The 27,828-nt window shown below is 48.3% G+C and overlaps 1 protein-coding gene across 1 annotated transcript in view; it reads right to left on the reverse strand.

Annotated features, from left to right (window-relative positions):
• Positions 1-27,828, reverse strand: part of IFT172 (intraflagellar transport 172) — a gene marked incomplete at its 5' end in the record, with an annotated part of 34,111 nt that overhangs the window by 2,588 nt on the left and 3,695 nt on the right. The window contains 36 exons of the mRNA XM_080813679.1: positions 506-622; positions 916-1,002; positions 1,124-1,187; positions 1,316-1,425; positions 1,593-1,691; positions 4,320-4,449; positions 4,563-4,672; positions 4,919-5,099; positions 5,281-5,345; positions 5,458-5,551; positions 6,653-6,795; positions 7,114-7,230; positions 7,315-7,450; positions 7,576-7,673; positions 8,261-8,350; positions 8,886-9,030; positions 9,206-9,326; positions 9,520-9,598; positions 9,778-10,026; positions 10,249-10,326; positions 10,851-10,943; positions 11,251-11,335; positions 12,776-12,883; positions 13,051-13,187; positions 16,232-16,399; positions 17,223-17,335; positions 21,650-21,735; positions 21,912-22,015; positions 22,233-22,286; positions 22,652-22,813; positions 24,147-24,242; positions 24,640-24,763; positions 25,660-25,874; positions 26,926-27,013; positions 27,226-27,305; positions 27,517-27,582. Of these exons, the coding sequence (XP_080669805.1) occupies positions 506-622; positions 916-1,002; positions 1,124-1,187; positions 1,316-1,425; positions 1,593-1,691; positions 4,320-4,449; positions 4,563-4,672; positions 4,919-5,099; positions 5,281-5,345; positions 5,458-5,551; positions 6,653-6,795; positions 7,114-7,230; positions 7,315-7,450; positions 7,576-7,673; positions 8,261-8,350; positions 8,886-9,030; positions 9,206-9,326; positions 9,520-9,598; positions 9,778-10,026; positions 10,249-10,326; positions 10,851-10,943; positions 11,251-11,335; positions 12,776-12,883; positions 13,051-13,187; positions 16,232-16,399; positions 17,223-17,335; positions 21,650-21,735; positions 21,912-22,015; positions 22,233-22,286; positions 22,652-22,813; positions 24,147-24,242; positions 24,640-24,763; positions 25,660-25,874; positions 26,926-27,013; positions 27,226-27,305; positions 27,517-27,582 (4,092 nt within the window). The remainder of the gene's footprint in view (positions 1-505; positions 623-915; positions 1,003-1,123; positions 1,188-1,315; positions 1,426-1,592; positions 1,692-4,319; positions 4,450-4,562; positions 4,673-4,918; positions 5,100-5,280; positions 5,346-5,457; positions 5,552-6,652; positions 6,796-7,113; positions 7,231-7,314; positions 7,451-7,575; positions 7,674-8,260; positions 8,351-8,885; positions 9,031-9,205; positions 9,327-9,519; positions 9,599-9,777; positions 10,027-10,248; positions 10,327-10,850; positions 10,944-11,250; positions 11,336-12,775; positions 12,884-13,050; positions 13,188-16,231; positions 16,400-17,222; positions 17,336-21,649; positions 21,736-21,911; positions 22,016-22,232; positions 22,287-22,651; positions 22,814-24,146; positions 24,243-24,639; positions 24,764-25,659; positions 25,875-26,925; positions 27,014-27,225; positions 27,306-27,516; positions 27,583-27,828) is intronic.

Raw genomic sequence — 27,828 nt, forward strand, 5'->3', positions numbered from 1 at the left:
GAAGAGAAAGTACATGTGGGGCCAAAGAGGAAACCGGCTGTCAGTGTGCATGTGGAGGAGCTAGGGGACGATGATGGAGAAAGTACTGATCCTTTTTTGGAAGACAAAAGTAAGAAAATAACTTAGAACTGGTGGTCTGCGTGTGGACAGATGTGTGAACGCGAATGCAGTCCCAGTGTTAATGGGCCGATATTCCAGGGAGCTGGGGTGCTCAGATAGGAGAGCAGCGTTTGGTCTCTGAAGGAGGTTAGTAAGGCCCTAGAGGTGTGTTCAGGATTCATCTCTGAAAGGCTGTTCCCTAAGAGCATGGGGAGGTTGCTTAGTGTTTCCTCAAATGGTAAATCTTGAGAGGCTGTACATTTCATAAGAGGCTGGTGTGGGTCTCTGGGCAGGATGTTCTCTAAAAGAATCCTTTGAGAGGATAGTTCTTGAGGGAATGGGTGGGTTTTGAGGAGAAGTAAGAATTTCCTTGGGGAGACCATCACCCCAAGGAGCAGGCTGGTACCTGTGGGTTTGCAGGGGCTCCATGCTGCACATACAGGGCCAGTGCCTGGCTATAGCCACCCTCTCGGATCAGGTGAGTCGCATACAAAGCCACATATTTGTGCAGAATCTTGTAGTTCTGTCCCAGAGATGGAGGAAAAGCATGGGGAAGGTTGGCATCAGTAAGACCAGGCAGTGAGGGTGGGGTGGTAACCTGAGGCCATGGATTTGTTTAGGAGGCAAAGGCCTCTGCAAGTCAGGCCCAGCAATGCCTCTGACTCCAGTTTCAAAAGGGTGGAAGACTGACTCTCTGATGCTGGTTAGGGATCTCTGGGGTTGAGCTTTGGAGGAAGTGAGAGATACAGCTCTGGGGCAAGGGGAGCCAAGGGATAATGTCCAGAAGAGCTAGGGATGGGAGGAGGAGAGCAGTACCTGCTTGGTAGCCGTTTCAATGCACTTGTCCCACTGGCCCTGCTCCACATACAGGTCCAAAGCAGCCACCACATCCACACCCACCAGCTATGGATCAGTGGAAAACACAGAGTTAAGAGGACAGAGAGGACATGAGCAGGGAGAGGAGGGATAAAGTCCCTTGAGCCTTCATGCGTTCGGCCTCTTGCTAACTCTCTGCAAGTCTCACCGAGTCCACTTTGCCCTTGTTCTTGAGGAACTCCTTATAATGCTGGTCCACGTAGTCTTCGTACCTGTGAAGATGTGCAGGGATCTAGCGCCACGCGGTCCCAGCATGCACACCCTTCCCATGAGAACTTTCTCCTCCTCTTTACAAAACGAAGTAAGAGAATTTACTGGAGAGAAGGGGTCAGCAGCTTACCGGGGATCTAACTCCTTGGCCACACGCTTAGCCTTGTTCCACTCCTCACCCTCAATGAAAGCATCGATCGCTTCCTTGACTAGATCCAGGTTCAGATAGAGCTCTGCAGCCTGCACGGTGGGAAATCAGAGCCTGGAGACCATCTCCCCTGTTTCCACAGAACTAACTGCAGGTCACACCTGCCAGGAGGCCCACCTCACATGCCTTTCATGTAGATGGCACCATTCCACCCCTCTCCGGGCAATCCATTTCTTTTCAGTCCCAGCACTCTACTTACCGCACTGTGCTTTCCAATTCCAATCAGCTGGGGTCCCACAACCCGAACTACTTCCAGACTGCGTTGGGGAGGCAGAAATTTGATGGCGAGTTCAGCTGCCTGAGAGGTGGAAGAGAAGATGACAATGGGAAGGAGAGACAAATACCACTGCGCGATCTCAGCCTGGTCTGTTTTTTCCCTTCACTTGCCAACCTTCTCTCTTGCACTCTCCTTCACCTTCTACCCTCCCGGGCAAGGCCTGCCTCATGGTCCCTCAGAGCCTTGAAATGACCACCAGGGGGACCCATCTGTCAGACACTCTCTGTGCTGTCTGAGGTCACTGCGTTTGATCCTGCCCCTGTCAGACAAACTGGCTTCTCAAGTTCTTTGTCACAAACAGAATCTTGGCAGTGTGGTACAGAGAAAGAAGGCATTCTGCAACTATTTGTGTTGGGCTTTTCTGTGCCTCAGTTTCTCCACCTGTAAGTGACGGCTGGTCTGATTTGCACCATCCAGAACAGAAGCCACTGGTCATATGCGGCCAGTTCCAACTGACATGCGCTGTCCGGTTAAATATGTACACATATAAATATACACGGTTTTCACAGTTTTAGTAGGAAAGAAGGAATGCAAAGTACCTCAGTAAGTTGAGAAATAAGTAGTGTCAATAATACAATCAATCAATAAGTGGTGCTTGGGTGGCTTAATCAGTTAAGCGTCTGCCTCTGGCTCAGGTCATGCCCTGGGATCCTAGGATCCAGCGAGTCTGCTCAGCGGGGAGTCTGCTTCTCCCACCTCCTCTGCGCTTCCCCTCCCCGTTATGAGTGCATGCACACACGCTCTCTCTCACTCAAATAAATAAAACCTTTTAAAAAAATCAACAAAGTATTGATTACATGTTGACATGAGTTTAGCTGTATTTGATTAGGTAAAATATTATTATTTTCTTGTGTTTCTTTTTACTTATTTGAATGCAGCTATACTAGGAAATTTTAAACTTACCTGTATGACTTACCTTTGTGACTTGCATTCTATTTCTATTGGACAGTGCTACTCTAGATGAACTTGGAGACCCCTTCTAGCCCTAAAACTCAGTAATTCTATAAACCTGAGCAATCTATAAGTTTACTCTTTCCACTGTGATCCTGACATCCTCATTGGATTTTAATTTCCACATACATGGTCTGTTTTAGCTATAGTCTGCCTAAATCCTCCAAGTCTCTCCCCAACCTTTTTTTTTTTTTTAAGATTTTATTTATTTATTTGACAGAGATAGAGACAGCGAGAGAGGGAACACAGGCAGGGGGAGTGGGAGAGGGACAAGCAGGCTTCCTGCTGAGCAGGGAACCAGAGGTTTGGGGCTTGATCCCAAGACCCTGGGATCACGACCTGAGCTGAAGGCAGAGGCTTAATAACTGAGCCATCCAGGCACCCCTCCCCCACCTATTCTTGCCTTGCTTTCTTTACCTGCCAAACCCCAAAGCTTAAAGTACCCCATCTGGGAAGTTGACTTATCTATAGAAGGTATCGTCCTGTACAGATGCCAAAAAACAATGCTCCAAAGTAAAACACGGCAGGTGCTTCATACACACTTACTGATTAAATTTGCATAACCACCAGTCCTTCCTTCTACCCACCCTCCCCCCCACCAACTACTAAGGGCTCTTCAGTTCCAAGGCCTCTGAAACCCGAGGGGAATTCTGCAGCGGCATCACTGCACCAACATTTTATTTAGAGAGTTGATCAATCCCATCCCCCTCAAACTCCTAATACCATATTTCTCTGAATCAAAGATGCATCATTTACTTAGTTTTGGTTATTTTTTGTTTTAGACAGCACGAGTGGGGAGGGGCAGAGGGAGAAGAAGAGCGAATCTGAGGCAGATTCCGCACCCAGTGCAGAGCCCAATGCAGAACTTGATCTCACAACCCTGAGATCATGTGCTGAGCCGAAAATTAAGAGTCAGATGCTTTACCCACCAAGTCACCCAGGTACCCCAGAGACATCATTAAAAACTTCACATGCAGGGGCGCCTGGGTGGCTCACTGGGTTAACCCTCTGCCTTTGGCTTGGGTCATGATCTCAGGGTCCTGGGATCGAGCCCCGCATCGGGCTCTCTGCTCAGCAGGGAGCCTGTCTCTCTGCCTACTTGTGATCTCTCTGTGTCAAATAAATACAATCTTAAAAAAAAAACATAAAACGTCACATGCAACCCAATTTCTAAGATAATAAAATGTGATTATATATATGTTTAGGATTTGATGAAACCTACTGACTTAGCTTAACCGGCTAGATGCTTCTTTTTAGGAGCTCCTATGTAGAGGAGGAGCCTCTGCTTTCTTCCTGGCTTCCATCTGGCCCCAGCTCTGGCCTCTGGATTTGCCCTTCCAGCTCTGGTCCCAGGTCTACCCCCTCCCTCTCACAGCCTCCCTCCCTCTCCGTCGAGACCTCACCCTCCTCTGAACTCCACTTCAAATCACATCCCTTAGTTTTCACCCAGGTACTCAATTAGTCGAGCCACAGTGGTCCAACTTCCCCCAATTTCAGGCTGTTAGGGGTTCTGCCTCAGATCCCCTTTTATAGTTTTCATAGCTCTGGCTCTAGCATCTAGCAAGCACTCAGCAGGTACCTGCTGCCTGAGCGAAAATGAGAGGCCCAGGAGGAAAAAGCAATGTCTGAGGAGGAGGAATGCTGGCTGTGAGAGCGGTCCGGGAAGTGGACGGCCAGGAAGGGTGTAGCCCGCCTCACCTTCATCCAGCATTTTTCCACCAGGCTGCTGCCGCCTGAGTCCCGCACCTTGAGGTAGCAGTCGACAGCGCGGCTATACTCTCCAGCCTGCTCCCACTGGCGAGCTTGGTCCACGAGCCCCTCCATGCCCCTGAGATGAGAGTACACGTGACCAGAACGGGCTGGGCAGCCTGGCCTATCCTGTGCATACCTTGTGACCCACTCTCCAGCCCTGCCCACGCTTGCTGCCTCCTGGCGTCATACCTGGCCCCTCTCTTGGTAGCCTCCCGCTCGTACTCTTCCTGCAGAGCCTCCAGCTGGCCCGGCACATAGTCCTTGCAGATCCGCAGGGCATCACTCCATAATCCAGCCTCCTGCTCAGATTTCCAGGTATCAGGAAGGCAGAGGCCGGCATGACACCTTCCCCCTGCCACACAGGTGCTCTCTACTATGGGCCACGGATCCCTAGGTCCTTGGACCTCTCTTCTCCTTCTCGTCTCCTTTCCCCTCTCCAATGCTAACTCTCTGGATCTTTCCCAGGAGTAGTGGTTAGTGTAGTGCTCTGTGGGTTCTTACACTCTCTCCCCCTCCCCCTCATGGCCCTGAATCTGGTGCCCTACCTTATAATAATTGAGGGCCAGGCCCGGTCTCTGGGCCCGAAGCAGCAGCCCTTCTGCTTTCTGAAAGTCCTTCTCCTCCAAGGCCCCCCGGGCCTGCCCCACAAGCACCTCGGCGACACTGTCAGGATCGTGAGCCTCGGCCACACGCTGAGCTGCCTCCCAATCCTGGTTATGGACGAACCTGCTCCCAGAAGAGGACACAGGGGAGGCTCAGTACAGGACTGAGGCCTCAAGAGCGGGAGACAAGCAGCCATGTCAGAGGGGTAGAAGATTTATTGGTGCCAGGTTCAGGTGAAGGTGGCAATGCCAGGTCCTGGGGCTGCAGTTGGGAGGAGGGAGTAAGGAATTGATGGGTAACTCACATGAGGACTGCTTCCTTGGGCTTACCAGCCCTGATGAATTCAGCTTCAGCCTCTTCAAATTTACCCTGTAGGGACAGAAGGGCAGCCGCACATGATCAGAAGCAGAGTGCCATCATAGCAGCCGTGAGACAGGAGGAGGTCAAGGTCAAAGGCAAGGGAGCAGGAGCACGTCCATACCTCATCCTCCAGGTACATAGCATATCGGAGATGAATCTCAGGGGTTTTGTGCTTGAGGGCCAGCCGAGAGAGTTCAAAAGCAAATTCAAATGAGCTGAAATGGAAGGTGTAGGTAAGGTCGGCCTACTCAGTACTTTCCTTTTATAAGAGGGGGAACAGGGCAAGAGAAAACAGAAAGGGTCGAGACGGGGCCGGGGGAGGGAAAGGACAGATTGAGAAGACAATCCATATGACGTGACACAAAAGCACACAGACACGTAAAGGAGGACGTGGGTCAGGGGACACTCGGAAAAGGCTGTGCTTCCTGCGACGAGTGGGCATAAAGGAATGGGATGGGCGCGAGCCAGGGGACCGCAGTGAGCCTCACAGCACTACTCTGCCTCGAGAGCAAGGGCTCCGGGTTCTCCACCACTTCTTCCTGAGCCACATTTACGCTAGCAGAAAAACTGTCTCTCTAAAACATTAAGACGACCCTCAGCCATCTGACTTGATGCAGGATTATTACTGGTCTTTGCAACATTTGCTTAAGAAAAGCTCTTTTTGCATTTAATAGGGTATGCCCTTTCTTTTTTTTTTTAAATTTATTTTTTTATTTATTTGTCAGAGAGAGAGAGAGAGAGAGAACACAGGCAGACAGAGTGGCCGGCAGAGGGAGAAGCAGGCTCCCCGCTGAGCAAGGAGCCAGATGTGGGACTCGATCTGGGGACACCGGGATCATGACCTGAGCTGAAGGCAGTTGCTTAACCAAATGAGCCACCCAGGCGTCCCAAGCTCTTTTTGCATTTAACAGAAGCACACTACCCTGACTCAGAAGTCAATTACTGGCTTAGTGCACCTTAGTTTTAAAAGCTTTTCTCTCTGGGGCTCAGTCTGTAGAATGAATGACCCTTGATCTCGGGTTGAGTTCAAGCCCCACACTGGGGACAGTAATTACTTAAAAAGGTCTTTTTGAAAAAGAAGGAAAAAAGCTGATCACTTTCCATCTTCTTAGAACAGCTAAACACTGTTCTGAGCCCCCGGGGAACAGGGGCAGAGCTACTGATTCATTCCTTGCCTCTCCATCACATTCTTCCAAGGATTTCTTCACTCCTGCCTCCGTTTTCAGAAACACTTCTCAGCTATACAGCAATTTTCCTTGTCTATGCAGAGGCTCTCTCTCGAAAGGGGCCAGTGGAGAGAAGCCCTGAGGCCTCACCAGTTGTCAGCGGCGTGGTCAACGGCAGCTTCCAGGAGTCCGAGCTTATTAAGCAGTCTCACTGCGGACTCTCCTCCCAGGCTCTTTGCCCACAGATAGGCCACGTGTTTGTGGGCATTAGCTCCTCCGTGAGCCTTGGCCACCTGTGAAGCAAAGCTATTTGGCAATCCTCCCACGCAGGGCCACATGGCGGCTCCCTTCTCCCCTCTGATCGGACTTCAGCTTTGACAAGGGTCAGGGCTTTCTACTAGAGCAGGGAGAGGGCTCAGTTTTGGGGTTTGTTAGCCTGCTCAGGGGCCAAGGATGGACTTCAGGTAGTCCACAGACCCCTCCTACCGCATGTGAAATTTTGCCTGTCGGTATGGACATTTTTCAAAGAGACCCACGACCAGTTCAGAATGCGTCCCTTGAGAGTGGGGAAGAGGGACAGGCGTATCCCCAGAGCGACCTGGACTCCTTACCCGGTAGGCCTCCTCCCAAAGCCCATTGGACCGGTACATGTTCACCGTTGCCTTCCACTCCTGAGCCTCGAGGTAGTGATACTCGGCCTCCTGCAGTCGGCCTTCAGCCTCCAGCTCCTGGGGAAAGCAGGGTCAGGATGGGGCAAGGGGGACGTGGAGACTGTTTGGGGAAGAGATGGCCAAGACTGGAGAAGGGCTCACCTTGCCCAGGTGTAGGTGTGTGTCATTGAGGAGATCTGGGTGGTGCTTCCCTACCAGACGGATCATATCATCATACAGCTTGTGCTTTTTGAACATGGTGATGGCAAGATCAGGCTCTTCCACTGTCACGTAGAGCCTGCGGAGGGGAGACACCCGGGGCCTCCTCGACCCAGATTCCTGCATCACTGCCTTCTAGGCAGACGGCGCGCATCCTCAGACGCACCCCTCTCCCTGCACGCCTCCCCTGGGGCTGCGGCTCACCTTTCCGCCTCCCGGTACTTGCCCTGCTTCTCCATCTCCTGAGCCTGGCTGATGTACAGCACCGACACGTCCTCTGGCCTCATGCACTTCATTGCCAGCTGTGCAGACACACAGAGCCCCAGTAGCCTCAGGCGCGCTTCCGAGGGAAGAATGGGGGCTGCGGAGTGGCCAAGGAGGCGCGACTCGGGGATGACCTGTGTTCCCAGCAACTCTGAACCTTCCCAACAACCACAGGGGTTTCTGTACGGATGCTTTCCTGGTCAGTCCAGGGAATTCCAAGACCATAAGGAGCAAAGTCAGAACTATATTCTGCTCAGGCAGAAAGGCCAGAGATGCCCTGTGCTAGGGCACGTGTTCCCACTCCCGTGCTCCCAGCGTACCCACCGGGTTCTGGGCGCAGGCAGGGAACGAAGTTGCCACTCTGACTACAGCATGGGGAGGGGCATTTGGGGCTCCCCAGCTCCCAAACCCTTCTGCTCGCTTCGGAATTACAGGTTTGGAACAAGGGCCTCTTCATCCTTGCCTTTCCCTGTGGCTAGGTCTCCAAGCGCTCCAGACTTTTCTATTTTGGTGCTCTTTCTCAGCTTTCAAGGAGGCCGGTGAAGAGGGAACATCAGAGCCCAAGGAAAGTGGGGACGGCCCCAGAGAGGTGGAGCCCTCGGACGAACCGCGCCCCGCTACCTACCTTGTGGGCTTGCTCCCAGCGGCCGGCCCGAGTGTACATGTCTATTGCATCTTTTGTTCGGTCTCCCTTAATGTAGAGCTCCTCCGCAATCTGCGCTCCAGACAGCAGATACAAAAGGCCAAGAGCAAGAGCATTAGAGCAAGAGCGTTAGAGCGGCCTGCACGGGGGAGAGCGAACCTCAGCTGGGATGGCGGGGAGGGGACGGGACCCTTAGTCCACAACACAGAAGAAAAGAGGGCTATCGCGTCTCACACCCTCTACTCTTTTGAAAACAAAAACAGAAACAAAAAAACAGCCAAAACCAGAATGGGGACACTACAACAGGCAGTTTAAAAGGACCTAAAAGGACCTTGTACTTCTGCAACACAGGGCCATTCCACATTGGAACTCCCATGGAGTTACATAGGAGGAGAGCTGGAGACTCGCTTTATAGATCTGGGAGAGGGGTCTATGTTATGTTGGAATGAAATAAGGGAAATAAACTGCTTTCTTCTCGCTCAGGGTGGCTGGTGCTGCTAGGACCCAGAAAGAAGGATTTGGTGAGGGGGCCCCCACTTTCGGTTCTGGGGTTCTCATCTCATTCGGTACTGCATTGCCTCCAGCTCCAGCAAGGGACTTTCCTCACCTCATACTCCTGCAGAGACGCATAGTGTTGGGCCACGCGGGGATAGTATTTGGACGCAGTGTTCCGGTCCTGTAGATCTAATATATAAATGGCCTTCTTCCACTGGCGGGCGCCCAGGGCAGCTTCAATTGCCTTAATGGAGCACCTGGCAGAGTTGGGAAAGGCATCCGTGCCTATGAGGCAAGGGGAAGACAGGCAGAGGTAGGGAGACACCTCAACCCTACTCCAACCTACATGGTGCCATCTCTCTTGGAGCCTCGGTGCCCTTACTTGCCCCATCACCTTGGACCTCACGCCCAGTCGCCTTTGCACCCCTCTACCTGGCTTCAATGTAGTGATTAATGGCTGCATCGAGCTGCTTCTGCTGCACCAAATGATCCCCCCAGGCCTCTTCCAGTCTCACCACTTCCACTGGGAATGCCAACCGAGCCAGCTCCACCGCTGCCAAGGACAGAGAGGGCACTCGGCTAAGCCTTCCAGGGGAGGGACTCAGGGAAATGGGGTGTGGGAAATAGGTGAGAAGTGGAGGGATGGAGAACTGAGCCGATCCACCAGAACAGATGCACAAAACTGGTGCAGGGGGACTATTCGGGCAAGACTCTAACAGGGAAGGCTGGGTTGTCCGGGGCAGTACCTTTCATGAATGCGCTGCCTTTACAGTAGCACTCCAGGGCCCGCTCCGGGTTTCGAATCTTCTCAAAGAGATCACCTGCCTGTCGACACATACCACATGACTACAACCACAGCCCTACTACACTAAGAATCAAGTATCAGCCCCCAAAGGTGGAGACTCGGCCACCAGTTCTGGGGGCTGTGCACTCCAGGACTCCCCTGGGTAGGAGGGAGCGCTGAGTCCTGGAGATGAGGGACAGGAACGGGAAGCCAGCCATACCCTTTCATACAGCTCCCCCTTGATAAGGGCTGCAGTGATGTTTTCTACCAGCTCGGTGTTAGCTAGCAGTTCCTCCCGGGCCAGCACCAGTCGGGCAGCTTTGGCAGGGAGCCCGGCTTTGAGGTAGAGGCTGATGGCTGCTAGTCCATCCCCCTGGCTCTCCTGTAGTTCACCGGCTCGCTCCTCTTGCTGTGTGTCCATCAGCCACTGGTAGTAACTCCGGCGCAGCTTCTCCAGGGCTGGGTGCCCCTGGACGTGCAAGAGAGGCAAGACAAGTCACCTCCCTCCTTCCTGTGCTGCTTCCCAAACTCCTCCAATCCCACTGTAACAACGGAAAGCCTCCCGGACACCAACGTGCCAACTCCCAGCCCAATCCTGTTCCAGCTCCTATAGCCTCCTTGGTAAGAGGAGGCTTCGGATATTGGTGGAACTGAGCTGCGAGCACCATGGAGAAGACAGAACTGGTAGTACCTTGGCCTGAGCCACAGCGATACACTCATCCCAACGGTGCAGCTCCTGGTACATGTCCATAGCCTCCTCAACGGCATTCTAGGGGAAGCCGGGCAGAGGAGAGAGGGACACCAAGAAGTGAGAGGAGCATCACGGATCAGCAGGCTGTCCTCAGCCCGGGCATGATGCCAGCCCGCAGGGACTGAAAGCCTCACCCTTGACTTAGGCACAAGCAGTGGCACATTTATCAGGAAAAGCAGAAGGAGGTTAAGCCCCAGGGCACCTTATTTGCATAGGCCCCTTCCAAGGCATTATTTCTTAAGGAGGGCTCCTCAAATTCTATCAGCCTCAGGCCCCACAAACCCTGGATTTGCCTGTGTGCACAAGCACGGCCAGGGCAGGCTCTGGGGCAGGGGGAGGCGGCAGATGGGGAGGCAGCAGACAGCTTATAAAGACCTAACTGGAAGGAGGAAGGCAGAGCAGAGCCGGAAGGAAGGAGTGGCATTTTAGCTGTGTCAACCTTTCTAAAAGCTCTCCCCCAGGGCTCTCTCCTCCCCTCAGGCTGCCTCACTCCCCCTCCCGCCCAGCTCCCCTCTTCAATCTGGTCCCTCTGCTCCCATCACCTGTTCCAAGAAGATCATCTCAGCCAGCTTGTAGTTCTTCTCCAGCATGGCTAGGCGTGCTCGCACCTGGTAAAAGTCCGTTCCTTCTCCACCCTGTGGGGGAGGAAGAAGGCTCTGGTTATCCTGGCAGCACTGCAGGAGCCATTCGGACTATTGTGAGCTTATTAGACAGGAAGGCCACAGAGACGAGGAAGCTAAAAGACCAGAAAGCTGAAAACCTTCATGGGGCTTAAAGGATGAGGTCTGGCAAGCCATTCCAGAGCGGTCTGACTCGAAGGTGCAGGTGGGCTGGGCAGAACAGAGGGCGCGAGCCATGGCCGGAAAGCCAGGGGTCGTGGGGCTGCGCGTGAAGAGAAATCTCAGCTCGAGAGACTGAATAATTCAGGAGGATAATACTTGCATATTCCCGAGACACCTGGTCTGCAATCTCATTGGTCTCATGCAGGAATCGAGCTTTTGCTACATGGCCCAAAGCAGAAAAGCACCTACAGGATGGAAGCAATCACAGTAACAGCAGCATTACTACAGGATCAGCGCGGACGCACCGGCCCAGCAGCCGTACACTGAGCCTCGGTTAAGTGCCGCGCGCGGTTTCTGCCACTAGAGACACAAGGGGATAGGACGGATGAGGGCCTCGCTCTCAGCGAACTTACTTTCTAGGGGAAACAAGTAGTTAGTACGCAAACAATGATATTCCAGAGAAAGAAGAGTAAAATGGAATAACGTGACAGTACATATAAACCGTAACGGAGGGGGCTAGTTCAGCTGGTACTCAGAGAAGGCCTATCTGAGGAGCTGACATTTGTGCCAAGACCTAAATACAAGAAAAAGTCAGTCACGCAATATGGGGAAAAATTATTCCAGGCAGAGGGAACAGCGCATCTAAGGTGCCATGGCAGGAATGAGTTTGAGATACTCAAAGGGCCCAAGGGATGCCAGTGTGGCTGGAGACTAACGGGCAAGTGGGTACCTGGAAGATGAAGGGGGCAGAGGCCAAATATTGTAAGGAGTTAGGACACGCCAAGGGCTGTGGATCTTATACTGAGTAGAACATTAAGCTACTAGAAGGTTTGAGCAAAAAAAGGACACAATGTGATTTATGGTGTAACAAATGATTTCAGCTATTGTGGGATGAATGGATGGTAGGTGTGTAAGAACAGGATCCATGAGACTAAGAGGTTTTTGTGACACTGCAGGTAGAGGTGTGGTCTGTTCTAGGCTGGACAGTAAGAGCTTCGGGATGTGTTTTGAAGACGCTGGGTCAGGGCCCTAGGATGAGCTGGTCATCTAGCTGTGGGGCCACGGGAAAGGAAGGAGCCAAGAGGACTCCTGGCAAAACAGCAGCAGTTGACATTTACTGAGCACTGAGAATTCTCCTACCTTCTTCACCGCCCCTATGATTCTTCTTTACCACCCTAGGAGGTAAATGCTATCATTACTCCCCTTTACAGAGAGGAAATTGAGAAACCAAGGTTTGGAAAAGTTCACTTAACTATCATTACTCCCATTTACAGAGAGGAAATCAAGGAACCGAGGTTTGGAAAGGTTCACTTAACCCACGGTCATACAAGCTGTTAAATAACTCGAAAGAGTCAGATAACTCGAAAGAGTCTAAAATCCCAAGTCTGTCCTACTAACTATACTCCTATGCCGCATTTGGAAATACACGTCAACACCTGGACTGGAGGGCATGGGTGTTAAAACTCTGGAGGGGTACCTACATAGGGGAAGCAAAAGCAAAAAAAATCTTATAAACTTGGATGGAAGAATGTTTGGAATAACTACCAAGAAGGTGTTACTGGTTGTAATGGCAGGGGACTGGTGCCTTAGCCCTGGGAGGAGCGTCTCACACACACACCCCCGACCAAAAAAGGCCTCTGGCCATCCTTCCTAGCTGTCAGCACCTCACTTCTGGTCTGCCTCACCTCTCCGCGATGTGGAGCTGCCTTGCCTCGAGTGCCAGTTTGCTCAAGGTTTTCCACATTGCCTCTGTTTCTGGGGTCATTTCCAGAGTCTCCAAGAAAGCCGTGGCCCTGAAGAGAAAAGGAAGGAAAGCAACAGTCCAGGCGCCACAGGGTGCAGAGGAGCACTGGTGATGGGGCAGGGGTGACGGGGCCAGTTGTCTGGCCCATCCCAGGTCCTCCAGCCTCAGAACCAGCCTCTCCCACCACCTCACGGGGATATCAGCCCAGCCCCTCACCGGGTGTAGTTGCCGTCATCAATGGCCGTTCCAAACTCGATCAGGCCCTCATCCAGCGTGTAGGCAACAGTTGTCACACCTTCGGTCACCATCACCTCGGTCTTCCCCCCGCCCCGCTCCAGACCTACCACATCACCCTGTAAAATTTCAATCCCCCCACCCCACCCGAATTCCAGGTTAGTGTCTCCACCGACTCCACTGCAGAACAGACCCCGCCTTACCCCACCCTAGCGCTTACACGCTGAGGGAATTACAGCGGCCCCCTTGTTTGCCCAGCGTTTAATTTCCTTCAAGCAGCTAAGAATCCCTTATCTACACAAATGCCCTCAGGTTCCTGTACACTCAGAGCTGTGCCCGCACTAATGCCTGGAGGTAACCTGACAAAGTGTGCAACCACTTCTGCTTCCAGCTTGAGTCCTGTTAAAATACAACTTTAACCTGGGCCGTACTTCTGAATACATTCGTTGCTTAGGTCCCCTGAAGAAATCACTAGGCAAGCTTCCTAGTCTCCCACAGGGAGGAAGGAAGGGAGGGAGGGAGGAAAGGGGAGGAAAAGTAGGGAGGAAAGGAAGGGAAGAAAAGGAAGGAAGGGAAGAAGAGAAAGCAAAGGGGAAAAACAGAAAAGGAAAGAAAAAAAAACAGGAAAAAGCCGGTAAGCGAAAACCTGAGCAGGAAAAAACAGGGGAGCAAGTGGAAAGGGTACAGTTGCCCTGATGGCAAACACAGCAGCGGGTGAATAAACCAGGGGTCCTCCAGCAGGATGAGGGGGCGATTCTGAGAATCTGTTACTCATGAAATCTGGGATCCTCTCTTCCGGAAAGGGAACAAAAGTCATTAGTATGCCTGATTCCTGCAAAAGCAAACACTGATCATCTCTAGAGGAAAACATGCCCATGTTAGGCCCTTGAGATTCTAAAAATTATATTCAATGTAATGTGAGCCCCCCAATAAAAAAAGGTACCAAAATAGAAGTTAACCACCATAAAGGAGTAAACAATAACAATAACTACAGCACTTTTGGACGTCCAAGGATTTCCAATATAAAAAATAATAATTACGGAAGAAACCAGTTATGGAATATGAAAGAAATGTAAAATGTTTAAAGACCTAAGAGATGGAATGAAAAATTAAGCAAGAGACAAGAGACTATAAAAAATGGCCAGGTTGTGTTCACTTCAGCAGCAAATATACTAGAAAAAATGACCAGGCAGAGTAGAGAAAGAACCAAATAAAACAGTATGAAAAATTCAATATTTGAAGTAAGAAAACTCAGTGGGCGATTTCAATAGCAGATGAGACAATGGTGAAAGCGAACACCTGACTTGCAAGATGTTTCTTCTTTTTTTTAATAATCTTTAAAAAATTATATTTATTTATTTATTTGACAGAGAGAGAGGCAAACAGGCAAGGGAAGTGGGAGAGTGGGAGAGGGAGAAGCAGGCTTCCTGCTGAGCAGGGAGCCCCAAGCAGGGGCTCGATCCCAGGACCCCGGGATCATGACCTGAGCCAAAGGCAAACACTTAAGGCCCAAGCCACCCAGGCGCCCCTTGCAAGATGTTTCTTAAGGAATTATGCAGAATGTAGCATAGAGCGAGAAGGAGGAAGGAAGAATAAGAGGTGATAGAGGCACAAAGACAGGACAAGAAATGGAACACATACCTAATTAGAGTTCTGAGGGTGAGAAAGAGAGTTCGAGAGAAGCAGCAACATTTAAAGAGCTCATGGCTGAGAAACAAGGTGTCCTCGCAGATGGGACACAGACACACACACACGCACACAGACACACACACACTCGCACGCGTGCGCATACACAACAAGCACAGTTAAGTAAAAGGACATTTATATGCAGACATAATGTACTGAAGCTTCAGAATGCTGAAAAAAAAAAAGACTTTAAAACCAACAAGACCGGGACGCCTGGGTGGCTCAGTCGGGTAAGCCTCTGCCTTAGGCTCAGGTCACAATCCTGGAGTTATGGGATTAAGACCCCCGCAATCCCTCCCTGCTCAGCGAGGAGTCTGCTTCTCCTTCTGTCCCTCCCCTTGCTCTCCCAAATAAATAAATAAAATCTTTTTTAAAAAAGCCAACAAGACAACACAAGGAGCTGTTAATAAACTTCTCAGAACTAAGGGGGTCAGTCAATGGGATGACAGTATTTGCAAAAGACTAAGAAAAACTGTCAAACTGTTCTTTCAAGAACATGCCAAATAAAAACATTTTCAGATCATTCCATTCTGATAATTTTCAGAAACTGAGGATTCATCTTCGAAACACTTTTTCTCAAGGAGGTTAACTCCAGAGCAAAGGTCAGCAATGCAAAAAGAGTGAGCAGAGAAACTGGCACCATGATGGCAAATGTAACCAAATTCCGGCTGTGTAACAGAATAACGTCTCACTTTGGGGATAAACAAATGCTGGGCAATAATGGCAAAGGGGAGGTAATCAAAGTTCAGGTCCTTGTATCATTTGCCAGGGGTCAGATGCTAAATAAGCTGAAAGTATTCAGAATAATTTAAGGGTATGGTAAACTTCCAAGGGTAACCACTCTAGGAGTCAAATGTATGACCTCTAAAGCAAAAATGTGAAAAATGTGTTTCAAAAAGGAGAAAACAACCCCCAAGCGCCAAACTTAACTGGTCTAAAGTGAGGAAAGAAAGGAAGGAAAGAAGAGAGATAGAAAAAAAGGCAAAAAGAACTATCACATGCTCGCTCTGTACCCACATCAGTCATCCTAGCCTAGCACAGGGGCCTCTCTTGTTTTCCCTCCCAGATTCTGGAAGGTCACGGGAATGTATATGATGCTGGCAGGACGGGAGAGGGACTGATCTTCAGTCTGATAAAAAAAGGAGCTCTGAACAGCTTACAACAGAGAATCCTCACCCAGGAACTGACAGAACTGCCCCCGCTATGGGGGCTCTTCCAGCCTAAGAGAACTCATTATGACCTGGTGAATTCCCCAGGGCCACTGTAATAGAGAGGACAGGATACAATGTCAGGAATCTGAACAAGGACGGCTCTGGGGCCTAGCGCACTGTGGGCAAGGATCTAAGCTTTACTTGCCGACTCTATCACAGAGATGATGGGTGGTGGGCCACAGAAAACCAAATAACCTTTGGAGCTTCCGCAGGGCCCTAACTGATCAGTGGGACACTATGTCTGAGGTCCCCTGGCACCGACGTACCCTAAGAGAGGATGTGGTGACCCTCTCGGGTGCCTCAATGTTGTACCACACACACAGGCTGTTTCGGTTCTGAGCCACCAGCACGTCACTTCCTGGGACCCACTGCACGTAGGAGCAGAAGTTGAGGATCATCGTCTTTGAGCAGCTTTCAATATCGTATAGATGCAACTGCGGAAGGAAGAGGTGGACAGCGCAACAGAAGGGGCTATGGGGCGGCTTCTGATATCGACCATTTCTCTGACGAAATGTGGCGAGCTGACCCACCAGTCAGGCAGATGCTGAATTTCAAAGCTTACTAGCCTGCAGTGCTCGACGTTTATGCTGACTTGGTACATCCTGACTCTGGCCCAAAAGGGATGACCAAGTGAGCCCAGAGCTACACCCAGAAATTTAAGTTAGCTGAAGGTCAGACTTTCGTTCTTAGAGTTTAACTCTGGGCCAGAGTTGCCAGACTGGATCACAAAAGGAAGGCCACCCCGCACATTAAATGGTCTGGAAATCGGCGATGTGGCTTTCACATCACAATGAACATGAAATGAAAAATCACCAGATAGTCTTTTTGCCTTTGAGGCTGAGCTCTTTGGTGATACCATATTGAGATCAGAGTCAATAAGGAGTTCGGGGCAGACTGTCGAGCCAGCCTTAACGCTGTGGGGTACGTGTAGCTGAGGAATGCTACCACAGGTGTGGGTAAAGGTCAGCCAGGCATGCGGGGGTGAGGCAGTCTCACGAGGGCACAGACTTGGGAACAGTAAAAGAGAAACCAGCTCCCAAATTTCCCTCTTGACTTTGGTGCGATCACAATACCATCTTCTTAAGGTATGGGCTATGATAACAGACACAGTGTTGATTCTTCTGTGCCTTTTGCTATGTTAATGGCATAGTGCACCAAGAAATTATGCCCATCCTGCCCCCCGCAATCCCTGGCAGCAGGCAGTACGACATCCTCTATGGACTACTCAATGGTTAAGGCCCTAGTAACCCTTCTTACACGAAGTTTCCGGTCCCTGAAGAGAAGCTTGTGCCCCGTTTCATTAAGTTCCAGCCAATCCACACGGCTCTCGTGGCTGATGGTGCCAATGTTGTAGCCACCAGTCAGATCCACTACAAAGTAAAGGAGACAGGGTTAAGAAGACAGATTCCACATAATCATAGACAGGACACAAGGCAGCCTGCAAAGGTCTTGCCTTTAATTATTATGTTGGACTTTAAGAATGTTACATCCGTGTAGAGTATGAGGAAGATGACATAATTTTGCTAAGATGCTTACAATACTAGATTTCTACTAAAATCGTAGAGATTTTGTTTAACTCTGTAGCTAACTCAAAAGGTCCAGATCCATCAAGAAATGAGATTCCTCTCTGGGATCTTGGAGTTGTCTCATAGCAGATCAGAACACATCAGAGCAACGGGCATCCGTTACTCAAGAAATCCTCTGGAAGGCAGCACTGAGCACATTAAGGAAGAGCCCCAGTTCCAGCACAACCACGAAGAGAAAGCTGATGGATGAAATGACCTCGATGAACATATTTGCTGCAAGGAGTTCCCTGCACTTTGAGTGTCAATGATGTAAGAGCCCCGAGGGGCAAACAGTGGAGAAGGCACACAGACAAAACAGAAGGAACCTCTGATTAAAGTCAGGCTGAGAGTGCTGAGGATAAGAATTTTAGGTTGGTGTGAATTTTGCAGACAATGTAAGATATGATCACACTTAAGGCCTGGCTAGGATGCTTTCAGGGAGTCTCCTGAACACGGCGCATTCACAGCTCTTATTTGTATACGTTACCAATGCGCAATGTCCTGCCGTGATCCGTGCTGCAGCTCAAGACCAAATGCCAGCTAATGTCTACAACTGGGAAGACCAACTTAAAAATGAAATTTCCTTTAATTAAAACCAACTTGATAGGGCGCCTGGGTGGCTCAGTGGGTTAAGGCCTCTGCCTCCAGCTCGGGTTGTGGTCCCAGGGTCCTGGGATCGAGCCCCGGCATCGGGCTCTCTGCTCGGCGGGGAGCCTGCTTCCCTTCCTCTCTCTGCCTGTCTCTCTGTCTACTTGTGATCTCTGTCAAATAAATAAATAAAATATCTAAAAAAAAAAAAACCAACTTGATAAAGCCATGTTTCAGCGTCTCAATTTATAAGTTGAATCAGAGAATACTAGAGTTGTGGGACCCTATCTCTGTGAACACCCTGAAATTATATTCAAAATTATACGTTTATGTATATTCTTCTGGGAAAGGATCTATGATTTTTTTTTAAGATTTTATTTATTCATTTGACAGGCAGAGATCACAAGTAGGCAGAGAGGCGGGCAGAGACAGAGGAGGAAACAGGCTCCCTGCTGAGCAGAGAGCCCAATGCGGGGCTGGATCCCAGGACCTTGAGATCATGACCTGAGCCGAAGGCAGAGGCTTTAACCCACTGAGCCACCCAGGCGCCCCGGATCTATGATTTTTTTTTGAAAAAGATTTTATTTATTTATTTGAGAGGGAGAGAGAGAGAGACAGAGCATGAGCGGGGGGAGGGTCAAAGGGAGAAGGAGACTCCCTGCCAGGCAGGGAGCCCAAAGCGGGACTCGAGGATCACAACCTGAGCTGAAGGCAGTCGCCTAACCAACTGAGCCACCCAGGCACGCCACGATCTATGATTTTAATTAGATACTCAAAGGGGTCACTAGTGAAAAAAGGTTAAGAGAGGAACTCTGTCATGTTACATACTATTGAAGACGAGCCCTGTGTAGTGGGATGACTTGTCCAAAGTCTCACAGCTCCTTCCTGCCACTGGAACATGGGCCGCCATACTACATCATTTCCATTACAACTCAACAATCTGATGTGAAACATAAAACTCATGAACTATAAAAGTATCTTAAGAACGGACCCATGTGTATTTGGAAACTTAATTTATAAGAGGTGACATTACGAATCAGTGAGTACAGAACGGACTTCCAATAAATGGTTAAACACGGAAAAAGTAAAATATGAGCCACACCCACATTATGCACAAAAATTAATTCCAGGTGACAAGCAAAATCTAAAAATATTAAAATATAGGAGGGAGTAGGAAACTTTTTCTTTTTGAAAAATTTTATTTATTTATTTATTTATTTAACTCTACACCCAGCTTGGGGCTCAAACTCACGATCCTGAGATCAAGAGTCACATGCTCCTCTGGCTCAGTCAGTCAGGTGCCCCAGGAAAACTTCTTAAACAAGACCTCAAAAATCACAAACTAGGGGCACCTGGGTGGCTCAGTGGGTTAAAGCCTCTGCCTTCGGCTCAGGTCATGATCTCAGGGTCCTGGAATCGAGCCCAGCATCAGGCTCTCTGCTCGGCAGGGAGCCTGCTTTCCCCTCTCTCTCTGCTTGCCGCTGTGCCTACTTGTGATCTCCCTATTTCTCTCTCTCTCTCTGTCAAATAAATAAATAAATAAAATCTTAAAAAAAGGGGTGCCTGGGTGGCTCAGTGGGTTAAAGCCTCTGCCTTTGGCTCAGGTCATGGTCTCGGGGTCCTGGGATCGAACCCCGCATCGGGCTCTGCTCGGCAGGGAGCCTGCTTCCTCCTCTCTCTCTCTATGCCTGCCTCTCTGCCTACTTGTGATCTCTGTCTGTCAAATATATAAAGAAAAATCTTAAGAAAAATCATAAACTATTTCTTAAAAAGTGATTAAATGAACTACACTAAAATTAGAAATGTCTGAACACTAAAAGAGGCTGAGACAAAATATCCGCAACACAAATCACCATCGAAGGCTAGATATGCACATACACAGAACTCCTTCAAGTCAATACGGAAAAGACAGCCTGATTTTAAAAATAGGCAAGGGATAAGAACTGGCAAAATGCAGAACAAATCCAAACACCAATAAACAAATGAACAACAACAAAAATGAATACGATGAAGTATTATTTCACATTAAGTCAGATTGAGCCAAATTATGAAGTCAGGCAATTTCAAGTATTGGAGAGGATGCAGAACACTGGGACCTCTAACTGCTGGTGGGAATGTAAATTGGTACAATCTCTTTGGAGAGCAATTTGGAAAGATTTAGCGAAATTACAGATGTACCTCTTCTATGTTTCAGCAGTTCCACTCTAGGTGTAAACCTGAGAGAACCAAGACACTGGAAATGGTGAAAAATCAACAACTTAAATGTCCCTCAGTAAGAGGAGAGACAAAAGATCTCAAGTAAATATAATGAAAGGTCAGGACATGATAGAACTAGGTATGGGGGGGCGCCTGGGTGGCTCAGTGAGTTAAAGCCTCTGTCTTCAGCTCAGGTCATGATCTCAGGGTCCTGGGATCGAGCCCCACATCGGCTCTCTGCTCAGCGGGGAGCCTGCTTCCTCCTCTCTCTGCCTGCCTTTCTGGCTACTTGTGATCTCAGTCTGTCAAATAAATGAATAAAATCTTTAAAAAAAAAAAAAAAAGAACTAGGTATGGGTACACAAGTAATAATGATATTATTAATAGCTAACCTTTATTAAGTGCTTATTATGTGCCAGACATTAGTCTAAGTGCTTTTCATATAAGGTAGGTATGATTTTTATCCCCATTTTGTGGATGAGGAAATTGAGATACAGAAAGGTTAAGAAATTGACCTAAGATCACACAGGTATAATTGCAGAAGTGGGGAGGTTTGACTCTAGACCCTTATTCTTACCGACGCTATATGGATATGCTATTCTCTATACATCATAGGGAATACTGTGCTATTCTAAATACATTTTTCTATGCTTGAAACATTTCACGATACAGTTAATTTTTTTAAAAGATTTTATTCATTTATTTGTCAGAGAGTGAGTGCACAAGCAGGGAGAGCAGAAAGCAGAGGGACAAGCAGGCTCCCTGCTGAGCAAGATGCTTGATGTGGGACTTGATCCCAGGACTCTGGGATCATGACCTGAGCCGAAGGCAGGCTCTTAACTGACTGAGCCACCCAGCTGTCCCCAGAGTTAATTATTAATATATAAAATAAAATGTATTTATTTATGTGAACACTTGTGAAATTCAAATAAATTTTGTCATCACTGGCTACTAATGACAAATTCTATGGAAAATAAGTCCCCTTCAAGTTCGAAGAGTCTATTATCCTATGTCCTAAGTCTAAACAGGAAAATTCATAAACTTACTAATGGTACCACTCTACAGTTCACAATTCCTAGCCCTAAGATACAAGCCTAAAGAACATGAATAATTACAGGGACAAGCTGATATGCGTAACAGTGTATCTGTATCTCTACAGCTAGACGCAGACTCACACACGTGGGTTAGAACACTTCCCACAACCTCTGTGAGAGCAGGGCCATACATTTACCTGGTGCCTTTCAGGTTCCTGCATTCTCCACTCTACACACCCCTGTGATATGGAAGCATACTATAAACATCTGTTTTGTTATCAGAATTATGAGAGAGTCTTACCTATAGCAATAGTCTTAACATCAACAAGATAAGCCAATTTCTTATTGTCTTCCATCCCTCGTTGACGCCGCTCATTAATACGGACACTGAAAGACGAAGGGTGAGGTAAGGCAGAATGGACTTGGGTCATCGGGATGTTTCGCAAGGGCCCCAAAGTACCATATGGGATGAAGTTTTTAGATTAATCTTGAGGATACAGGAGTTAGAGGTTAAAAGGGACTTCTTTGGGGTTTCAAAAATTTAGAGAACCTTGTGGGGTTACCTGATGAGGTGGGGGTTCATGAATTCAGTACGTACAGAACCCAGGGTATCATTACTCCCATATTCCACCAGGGTTAGCTCTCCAGCATTGAAGATCATGCACACCTGGGGATGAAGGGAACTGTCACGTGGTAGGAAGTTTGCATGAAGAAGTCTGCATGGTCAACGGTAGTAGAGGGAGATGTCTTGTCAGTGCAAAGTAACTCCCACTTTCCTCTTTATTCTGTTCCTCTGCCTATCTCGCCCTTCTTTCTTCATCTGCTCTCTCTTAGCTAGGAGGTCTACTGAGATGGTGATGGCTGGTTAATCAAGTTCTACTCACATTTTCATTTTCAAAGAAATACTTCTCATTGCCACCAGATCCCTGCCAAGCCACCTGTAAAAGAGGGAGAGGCCATAACAACAATGTGGATAAGTATCCAAGACAACGCTGAGAGAAGGACGGGGTAGGAGGCAGAGAGAAGGAGTTTCGGAAGGCCCTGATGTTGCACAAGAGGGGTGCTGTGTCACATTCTGCCCTAGGCTTCTAGGCTTCTGAGAGATGCTGTAAAAACAGTCCAACAGTGGGAATTCCTATTCCAGGATTCTAAATCTCCAGGGTCTCACTCCCAGGCCCACCAGGTCCCCAACGCCAGCATCTTAGAGCTTTTCCTTAGAGATCTTCCCCCTCAGGGACCCGGGTTCCCCGGAAGTAGCAGCTCACGATGCTCCATTCCCCGCCCCTCCGCCTGGGGTTCCTACCTCACTAAGGCGATTAGTGTTCAGGTCCCCCAGCAGCAGCGTGTCTGACGTGTGGGCCACCAGGTAACGTTCCTTTCCGAGGATTTTCACCTCTTCCACCTCATAGCCATAGTGTGACTTGAGTACAACTCGGGTCCCCGATGACAGGTTCTTCACAATCACCTTGGTAAGGTACAAGTCTGAGCTCCCTGAGGCTTCCCTCAACCCCAAAGAGGGGTGAACCTGCCGTGCCCACCTCCACAGTGTTAAACAAAGCTAGTCTCTCGTTTCCTCACCTAGCCTAGGCTATTGTTGGTAAAAATGACACCTCCCGTTCACACAGTGCTCTACTATTTATAAAATGTTTTCAGAGATTCTTTCAATGCTAATACATAACACATACAGGGTAAAACTAATCACGCTCTTCACATTCCTGTACCTCTTGTGAAAATCTTTGTGATTACTTTAATCATGGTGTATACTCTCATTTCATATACCTCTTTGCTAAAATGATCCTGATTAAGGAACAATATAATACAGGCAATTATCTTTGTATTCTCTGTCCTGATAGTGCTCATGTATAGAGAATGGACGAAAATGAAAGAACAGGGGTGTCTGGCTGGCTCGGTCAGAGGAGCATGCAACTCTTGATCTCAGTTGTGGGTTTGAGCCCCAAGTGGGGTGTAGAGTTATTTAAAAATAAAATCTTAAAAAAAAAAAAAGAGGGGGCGCCTGGGTAGCTCGGCTGATTAAGCATCTGCCTTCAGTTCAGGTCATGATCTTGGGTCTTGGGATCAGGCCCCACATTCAGCCCCACGTCCGAGTGCTCCCTCTCCCTCTGGCCTTCCCCTGCTCCTGTGTGGACACTCTGTCAAATAAGTGAACAACATTTCCAAAAAAGAGAAAAAGAATGAAGGAACCAATGAATAATAAACGGAAGGAAAAGAGGACAGAGGTAGAGAAAACAGAAAGGTGGGCTCAGGAACTAAGAAATTACCTTGCAATGTCATACACGGTGAGTTCAGAGGCCCTAAGGCAATGTTATGCACCTGCATAATCCTAAACTCCCCAGTTAACAACATATAGGTAATAAAGCTTTTTCTGTTTTGTTTTGTTTTAGAGAGGGATGGAGACATGGGTGGGGCAGAGAGAGAGGGAAAGAGAGAATCTTCAACAGACTCCATGCCCAGCGTGGAGCCCCATGTGGTGCTTGATCTCACAAGCCTGAGATCATGACCTGAGCTGAAATCGAGAGTCCGACACTTAAGACTGAGCCATCCAGGCGCCCCAGGTAGTAACGTTTTAAACCAGGAAGATGGAAGGGGCGATCTCTGTACCCCTTAAATTTGGTGTTTAAATCTTGTCTTACAATAAGCTGGAAGGGCTACAGCAGGAAAATTGCCAAAGAGTTGCCTGATACACTCTGTTCTCCAGAACAGCTCTGCCAGGGGTTAAATTTGGCACCGTGGCAGTGTCCAGAAGGAGATTTTGGTGCAGTAGGCTATCGGCTGCTTACCTGGCTAGGTCCCACATACGTCAACTCAAACTTATTCTTGTAAATGCTTCTCCGGAGGCAGCAGTCAAACTGTTCCACTCCACCACAGAGTGTGCCCTAGAAGGGAAAGCGACAACATAAAAGGTAACAGGCATCGGAAGGATATCTAGAGACACCCTTGAAACCCAAGTTCTAGAATCTAGGAAAGAGTTGGCAGTAAAAGGGCTGGCAGTTTTGGGAAGTACCAGATGGAAAGAGGTGGCACTCACAGGACTCAGGGATAGTGATGGGATGAGAAGGAGAAATCAGCCCTGCCTACAGAATTCTTTGTCTCTTTTGGCTTCCCATAAAGTGCGAATTTCTCTTTCCTGCCTTTAATGTCATATTTTTAGGTTGGAGTCAAAAGGGAAGAGGAGATTCTCTAGTTTCAGGGAGAGTGCTTTAGGCTAAGGCCGGATTTTTCCTCGTTTGGAGAAAGTCACCCAGGCGGAAAGGGATTACTGGTAAAACGCACCGCACAGAGTCGTGAGCCATCCCGTTTCCAGGCCAAGGCAGTGACGGTATATAAGTTGGCAATCTCCTTGGGCTTTGCCTCCTCCCAGATGCTTCTTCGAGGGCTCCAGTTGAGTACCCGAAGTCTGAAATTAAGGAGGTGGATTTCAGAAGAGATGGAGACTGAGCGAAAGGGTGGAAATGGGTGGGTAACTGAAGGCGATGAGTCTCGCTGTATCAGAGAAGAAAGGAAGTGCAAGAGAATACACATGCTAGGGAATCTCATAGGAGAGGACAAAAAGGTTCAAAGGAAGGAAGTTGGGAAAATCAAGCCAAAAGCAAAATGGTGTGAGAGCGATAGGAGTGGAGAAAACAAAAGGAGATCATAGTTGATGAGAAAAATGAGCTGTTAGCAAGGGAGAAATAAGGAAAAAGAAACAGAGAAAAAGGAAGGAAGAGACCCACGTGACATCAAAGGGGATAAAAGGACAGGACTGACAAAGCTGATGTGAGGGGACCGGGGCCCTTTCTTTGTTTTATTTATTTTATTTACCCTTCCAACATCCCTCCCTCCTTCCCTTCCTTCCTTCCTTCCTTCCATCACCAAACATTTAAGCATACATTATGTACTGGATGCTAATTTAGCCACTGGAGATTTAAAAAAAAAATGAACAGGTCCTCTTCTCAAGGGCATTTCAGTTTACCCAGATAACTATAAACACCAAAGTGTAATATCATGCGACAAACACTGAGCCAGTGGTCTGAAAAGAGGCAATGGTAATACAAAGAGAGTGGAGATGAATTCCACTGTGGAGGCCCAGGCAGAGGCACAGAGACACAAAATCCTGGTGTACTGTGGAACTCCAGAGTCCCAGCAGATGGTGGGAGCAGGACAAGGGAAGTGAGTGAATTAAAACCTGAGGATCTCTTTCAACCTACACTTGATTTCCAACCATTCTCCCACTCTGGCTGAAAATAACTGGGCTAGAGCAAGGTGTACACAGGGAAAGTAGGCAGAAGATGCACATGGAAAGGGACCCACCTGTCATAACTTCCCAACACAACAGACTGGCCCCCAGGGCTTGCAGCAGCCGTGGTGAACTCCCGCTCCTGAGGGTCACGGCTATAATCAAAAGTTTGTAGCACGTGGCCTTCCTTTCCATAGGCTACAATTCTCCGATCACAGCCTGCAGCCACGATGCTGTTGGTTGCCCAAGCCAAGGCATAGGGTGGGCATGGGTGGTTCACCAACTTCCCCTAAGACAGAAGTAAAGGGTTCCAATCACTCTGACTCTGACAGTCTCAGCCAGGAATTTTTCCTTTCTAGGAAAAATTTATACCCTGTATAAATCTTCCTCCCAACATTTTCCCATCCCAACACATCCTAATCTGGAGAACTTCACAAACTGTCTTTAGGTTTTATACGCTTACACACAAATGTATGACATACACACACACGTCTGACATTGTCCTCAAGAGGAAACCTCAAAAGGCTTATAGGTTGAGTTCTTTAGTAAACACCTATAAGGCCCCCAAAGGGACATATCCTACACATTAACTAACACTGGGTAGGTCCACATGGAGCATACAACTCTTGCTTTACACAAGAAATACACTTAATTATTACATGAGTAATTCTTTTTTTTAATCTCTTTTGGCTTCCAATAAAGTACGAATTTCTCTTTCCTGCCTTTAATGTCATATTTTTAGGTTGGAGTCAAAAGGGAAGAAGAGATTCTCTAGTTTCAGGGGAGAGTGCTTTAGGCTAAGGCCGGATTTTTCCTAGTTTGGAGAAAGTCACCCAGGCAGAAAGGGGTTACTTTTTTTTTTTAAGTTTTAGTTATTTAAGTAATCTCTACACCTCATGTGGTGCTCAAACTCACAACCCTGAGATCAGGAGTCACATGATCCACCAACTGAGCCAGCCAGGCACCCCTCTACAAGTAATTCTTAAGGTAAGTTATTCAAACAATAGAGAATTACATAAAGTAAAACATAAACATTCCTTTATCCCCCACCCTTTCCCTTTTCTCTCGTGAGAATGACTCTTCTTTTCTATGAAATTATACATATAAATACATTTTTTACATAGATAAGAATAATTTTCACTTTCCCTTACTCTCAGAATCCTTTCCACTCGATTCCTCCTTGCCCACAAATATTAAGCTGTGGCCTCCTGAATAAAAATTCTCTCTGTGGCTGCATCTAAATGTGCCCCCTACCAACCACCTCAATCTGAATGTTCAACCTCCCCTAGGAGGGATCTTGCGTTTCTTTACTCCCATCTCACAGCATCCTTTAGTCATACCTGTGACTCTCCAGAGCCTTCATCATCGAAGAAATACCTAACAATGGTGCCATCTGCATGACCAGAGAGAATTCCTTTCCCAGAGGAACTAAAAAAGTGAGTGAATTACAAGGAAGAGGAAGAGGAATAAAGAGATTACTCTGTCTCACCAAGAAATCCCACTTCTGTGTCAAAAAATACCCTACCTGGGCTCCCTGCTACCAGTCCTCCCCATCTTCCATATTATAGTCTCCCAGTCCCAACATCCCCATTGCTTCTTCCTATGCCTAAAAGCTTGGGATACTGCTCTTCCTTACTCACTTTGTTGTCAGTGACACCACGTAAGAATCTGTTCCATAGATGGTAGATGATTTATTAGTTTTAGTGTTTGCTAAACGAACCTGAAAATGGGAAAATGGATACAAGTCTGGTTAGGTTCCTTTCAATCCCACCCAGATCCTAAGGAAAAAAAGGGAAATAACAAAAAACTGGTCCTTCCCTTTTCTCCCCCAACATATAACTGGACTCTAAGGGAGACATTTAACCGTATTTCTCTCTCCAGAACCATTGTCCCCACCCACAGGCTCTCCTGTGCTTCTCTTCCTCCTTTACCTTCCCTTCAGCCAGTCCAAAAACAATGACGTGCTCTGCTGGCCACTGCAGACAAGTGACAGCACTCTGGAAGGAGGAAATCATGAAAAGGATAACCCTGTCCATGGAGCCCAGTGCATTTATAACAAACTGAACCCCCCACCACATGCCACCACCCCAGTCGCCTACAGCGGAGAAGAGGACACAGCCGGGCTCAAGGAGGAAAGCAAGGAGGACGGGCAGCCACCCAGCACCATCCTCCATCCTCTCAATTGGAAAGGGCAGACTGACAAGTTAAAAATGCAACTTCTGGTTACATTTACGAGTAGATAT

The sequence above is a fragment of the Martes martes genome (assembly GCF_963455335.1).
Source record: "Martes martes genome assembly, chromosome: 9".
Classification (NCBI taxonomy): Eukaryota; Metazoa; Chordata; class Mammalia; order Carnivora; family Mustelidae; genus Martes; species Martes martes.